We start from the raw sequence: 5548 nt of genomic DNA on the forward strand, positions 1-5548 counted from the left end.
GTTCGAATCCAGGCTGTATCACAACCGGCCGTGATTGGGAGTCCCATAGGTCGTCGCCCAATTGGCCCAGCTTAGTCCGGGTTTGGCTGGTGTAGGCCGTCATTGTAATTAAGAATTTGTTCTTAACCGGCTTGCCAAGATAAAAATAAATGTTCAATAAATAAAAAAATGTAAGCATCTCATAAGATGTAAGATTCTGATTCAGCAAAAAGCCAACATATACTCAGAGACACACAAACAAATCACTTTACAACCCTATCTCCAGACTCTTCCCTCCACATTTACCCTAGACTCTTCCCTAGACAGTTCCCCTAGACGGCCTTCAAAACTGGCCACTAGGGGCAACAGTGAGCGCTATTGCCAAATCGAATCATGAAGTAGATTAGGGTTTTGCTAGGGTGTTGTGGATGTGGGTGGTGGAGGGGTGGAGGGTGATGTGGACGGGGGTGGTGGAGGGGCGTGGGGTGATGTGGATGGGTGTGGTGGAGGGGTGTAGGGTGATGTGGACGGGGGTGGTGGAGGGGTGTGGGGTGATGTGGACGGTGTGGTGGAGGGGTGTAGGGTGATGTGGACGGGTGTGGTGGAGGGGTGGAGGGGTGGAGGGTGATGTGGACGGGGGGTGGTGGAGGGGTGGAGGGTGATGTGGACGGGTGTGGTGGAGGGTGTAGGGTGATGTGGACGGGGGGTGGTGGAGGGGCGTGGGGTGATGTGGACGGGTGTGGTGGAGGGGTGGAGGGGTGGAGGGTGATGTGGACGGGGTGGTGTAGGGGTGTAGGGTGATGTGGACGGGGTGGTGGAGGGTGTAGGGTGATGTGGACGGGGGGTGGTGGAGGGGTGTAGGGTGATGTGGACGGGGTGGTGGAGGGGTGTAGGGTGATGTGGACGGGGGTGGTGGAGGGGTGTAGGGTGATGTGGACGGGGGTGGTGGGGGCGTGGGGGTGATGTGGACGGGTGTGGTGGAGGGGTGGAGGGTGATGTGGACGGGGGTGGTGGAGGGGTGTAGGGTGATGTGGACGGGGTGGTGGAGGGGCGTGGGGTGATGTGGACGGGTGTGGTGGAGGGGTGGAGGGTGATGTGGACGGGGGTGGTGGAGGGGCGTGGGGTGATGTGGACGGGTGTGGTGGAGGGTGATGTGGACGGGGTGGTGGAGGGGCGTGGGGTGATGTGGACGGGTGTGGTGGAGGGGTGTAGGGTGATGTGGACGGGGGGTGGTGGAGGGGTGTGGGGTGATGTGGACGGTGTGGTGGAGGGGTGTAGGGTGATGTGGACGGGTGTGGTGGAGGGGTGGAGGGGTGTAGGGTGATGTGGACGGGGGTGGTGGAGGGGTGGAGGGTGATGTGGACGGGTGTGGTGGAGGGGTGTAGGGTGATGTGGACGGGGGGTGGTGGAGGGCGTGGGGGTGATGTGGACGGGTGTGGTGGAGGGGTGGAGGGGTGGAGGGTGATGTGGACGGGGGTGGTGTAGGGGTGTAGGGTGATGTGGACGGGGTGGTGGAGGGGTGTAGGGTGATGTGGACGGGGTGGTGGAGGGGTGTAGGGTGATGTGGACGGGGGGTGGTGGGGGCGTGGGGTGATGTGGACGGGTGTGGTGGAGGGGTGGAGGGTGATGTGGACGGGGTGGTGGAGGGGTGTAGGGTGATGTGGACGGGGGTGGTGGAGGGGTGTAGGGTGATGTGGACGGGGTGGTGGAGGGGCGTGGGGTGATGTGGACGGGTGTGGTGGAGGGGTGGAGGGTGATGTGGACGGGGGGTGGTGGAGGGGCGTGGGGTGATGTGGACGGTGGTGGAGGGGTGTAGGGTGATGTGGACGGGGGTGGTGGAGGGGCGTGGGGTGATGTGGGCAGTGTGGTGGAGGGGTGTAGGGTGATGTGGACGGGTGTGGTGGAGGGGTGGAGGGGTGGAGGGTGATGTGGATGGGGGTGGTGGAGGGGTGTAGGGTGATGTGGACGGGAGTGGTGGAGGGGTGTAGGGTGATGTGGACGGGGGTGGTGGAGGGGTGTAGGCTGATGTGGATGGGGGTGGTGGAGGGGTGTAGGGTGATGTGGACGGGGTGGTGGAGGGTGTAGGGTGATGTGGACGGGGTGGTGGAGGGGTGTAGGGTGATGTGGACGGGGGTGGTGGAGGGCGTAGGATGTTGTGGACAGGGGTGGTGGAGGGGCGTGGGGTAATGTGGACGGGTGTGGTGGAGGGGCGTGGGGTAATGTGGACGGGTGTGGTGGAGGGGCGTGGGGTGATGTGGACGGGGGTGGTGGAGAGGTGTAGGGTGATGTGGACGGGGTGGTGAGGGGTCTAGGGTGATGTGGACGGGGTGGTGGAGGGGTGTAGGGTGATGTGGACAGGGTGGTGGAGGGGTGTAGTAGGGTGATCTGGACGGGGTGGTGGAGTGGTGTAGGGTGATGTGGACGGGGGTGGTGGAGGGGCTTAGGATGTTGTGGACAGGGGTGGTGGAGGGGCGTAGGATGTTGTGGACAGGGGTGGTGGAGGGGTGTAGGGTGATGTGGACAGGGGTGGTGGAGGGGTGTAGGGTGATGTGGAAGGGGGTGGTGGAGGGGTGTAGGGTGATGTGGACAGGGGTGGTGGAGAGGAGTAAATCTGCAGTGATCCTGTCAGAGTTTGTGTGATATGTCTGGTTTCCTAACAGCTCAACACTACAGCGTATGGTTCTACAGATATCCTCTCTCTCTCCTTCCATCTCTCTCTCTCATTCCTTCTCTCTCTATCTCCTTCCCTCTTTCTCTCTCTCTCTCTCTCTCTCTCTCTCTCTCCTTCTCTCTCATTCTCTCTCCCTGTCCTTCTGTCTCTCTCCTTTTCTCTCTCCTCTCTCTTTGTCTATATCCCTCTCTCCTTCTCTCTCTCTCATTTTCTCTCTCATTCTCTCTCTCTCTCTCCTTCTCTTTCCTTCTCTCTCTTATTATCTCTCTCTCTCTTTCCTTCTCTCTCTTCCCTTTTCTCTCTCCTTCTCTCTCTCTCTCCTTCTCTCCTTTTTTCTTTCTCTCTCTCTCCTTCGCTCTCCCCTTACGCTCTCTCTCCTTCTCTCTCTCTGTCTCTCTCAGTCTCTCTCCTTCTCTCTCTCCACCCTCTCTCTCTCTCCTTCTGTTTCTCGTTACCCATAAGGTTACCTTCTTCCTTTCTCCTCTTATACACTGCAGCCTGTTTGAGGATCTAGGAATCAGCATGTGTTTTTGCAAACAGACACAGACACTACCACTGTGTGTCACTGATTTTCCAAAAGAGGAATCCTTCCATCTTCTCCTGGAGTATATTTATCTTGGCCTGTCTCTGTTTGTCCCTGACTCCAGTTCAAAACTATCAATGGCCTCCTCTCTTTTTCCTCAAGACTTGGAGCTTCCACCCTTTGTTTTTTTCCCCAAACACCTTTCGACTCTGAGAGAAGAAATGATGGTTGTATTTTCCTGGGTGTATGTTTCTGACACACACACACACACACACACACACACACACACACACACACACGCACACATGCACACATGCACACACCCAAACACGCACACACACACACACACACACACACACACACACACACACACACACACACACACACACACACACACACACACACACACACACACACACACAATTCATGGTTCATGGTCCTGGCAGCTGAGAAGTGAAACAGTTACGTAGTTATAAGCGGAACATTCCACCAGCCAGAAGAAGCAGACACTGCCTGCCATGGATTATGCAATGTCAATTCTATTCATCACGACATTCTCGGATGAAATACTCGGCCTAATTGTGGCGTTTTCTCTGTGAAAAGAGATTGAAACTATGACAGGGCAAAAAAAAAAGAAAAAAAAGGATAACAAAAAAAGAAGGATATCAGAGCCCTTTATACAGCACTAACACAAGGGGTTTTATACAAGCATGTGGGTTGAATGTCACTTTAATGTTATGGGAGGAACAATGACTTCTCTTTGCAACAGTTTGTTCGCTAAGCTAACGGTCTCCAGGGATATGAATGGGAACAGTCATTTATTGCTTCATGACGGCAGGGGCTTTGTCCTTAAGTATGATTTAAAGTTCTTAACACAGAGAGATGACAGTTATTCAATTCTACTTCTTGAGGATTCAAGACACAATCAAATTAAATAATAATAAATATTTCAAAGTACTTGGAGACATTTTATAAAAAATAAAAAATAAATATCGATAGCAGCTGTCATTTTCTCTGCTTGGCTCTTGGTTAGTATTTTCCTGATTCAGAAGTTCTTTGCTTTTGTCCAAGTTAGACTCACTTTGTAATAAGTACACTTCATTTAGAGATGATTGTACAACGAGCCCAAAAATAATTTGTCAGTCAGTGAGTACAATCTTCCTGTTTAGCTGAACGCTGAATGGTTGAATGGCAGGCAGAAGACACGCCCTGCACACAGTAACTTCAAGGAAACAGCCAGGTTCTTTTCAACTTAATGGTTTCTGTTTTCAGTCAGAATGTCTGTCATCTACTACACTGGAAGACTTTAACCCTTGTGGGAATTTGCCTTCAGAAAGCATTCATACCCCTTATTCCAAATGTCGTTGTGTTACAGCATTAATTCAAAATGGATAAAACATATATATATATATATAGTTCTCACCTACACACAATACCCCATAAAGACAATGTGAATAAATGTTTTTAGAAATTTGTGCACATAAAAAAAAAAACAGAAATACAGAAATAGTTGTCACGAGTCCGACCGAGGGTGTTTCCCCTTCCCGGGCGGGTGGCGCTCGGCGGTCGTCGTCACCGGCCTATTAGCTGCCACTGATTGTTTTTCCTCCCCCTCCTTGTATGTTTAGTGGTAGCACCTGTTCATGTTTAATTAGTTTGTCTTTATTAGACAGCCGGCCCGCCTGGTTGTTGTGCGGGATTATTTCTATGTAACCTTCGGCTCTGTTGTAGAGGTACGTGTTAGTGCCTAGTCGTGATTTTTTCCATTGTACTTTTTGATTCCCTGTGGTTGGGAACGTAACTTTTGTGAGCACCCTGTGGTGCGTTGGTGCTATTAAAAGACGCACAGCATTGAACTCTGTCTCCTGCATTTGACTCCACACCCACGACACCCGGAGCATTACAGAATCCCGCACCTATCAGATTGAATGGAGTCAGCAGGAGCAGCAGCCAACCCTCTCCCATCGATGGAGGAACGGGTTCTCCACCACACCACCGTCCTCCATCGGATCGGATCCGCGATGGATCAAGTGATGGAGAGAATGGACAAATGGGAGAGGAGTGGTCTCCTCTCTCCACCTTCGGCACCCACGGTTCCGGACTCCCCATCTCCCGACTCCAGCACCCTCCGTCTGACGCTACTGAGGGCTTATGATGGAGCGGCGGCGGGTTGCCAGGGGTTTCTGCTTCAGCTGGAGCTATACCTGGCCACCATCAGACCCACTCCCTCAGGAGCAGAGAGGGTGAGTGTCCTCATCTCCTGCCTCACGGGTCGTGCTCTGGAGTGGGCGAACGCAGTCTGGAATGGCCCAGACTCAGTGCGTGAGCACTACACAGAGTTTTCCTGCCGCTTCCGTGCCGTGTTTGATCACCCT

At 53.5% G+C, this 5548-nt stretch overlaps 1 protein-coding gene across 1 annotated transcript; it reads right to left on the reverse strand.

Annotated features, from left to right (window-relative positions):
• Nucleotides 1-382: 382 nt before the first annotated feature.
• Nucleotides 383-3693, reverse strand: LOC135572960 (uncharacterized). Its single transcript, XM_065021951.1, has 2 exons — nucleotides 3640-3693; nucleotides 383-2287 (listed from the first exon to the last, which is right to left on the reverse strand). Exons 1-2 carry the CDS (start codon nucleotides 3691-3693, stop codon nucleotides 383-385), a joined length of 1959 nt encoding a protein of 652 aa, XP_064878023.1.
• Between the last annotated feature and the right edge of the window lie 1855 nt (nucleotides 3694-5548).

This window comes from Oncorhynchus nerka, linkage group LG2 (assembly GCF_034236695.1).
Source record: "Oncorhynchus nerka isolate Pitt River linkage group LG2, Oner_Uvic_2.0, whole genome shotgun sequence".
Taxonomy (NCBI): domain Eukaryota; kingdom Metazoa; phylum Chordata; class Actinopteri; order Salmoniformes; family Salmonidae; genus Oncorhynchus; species Oncorhynchus nerka.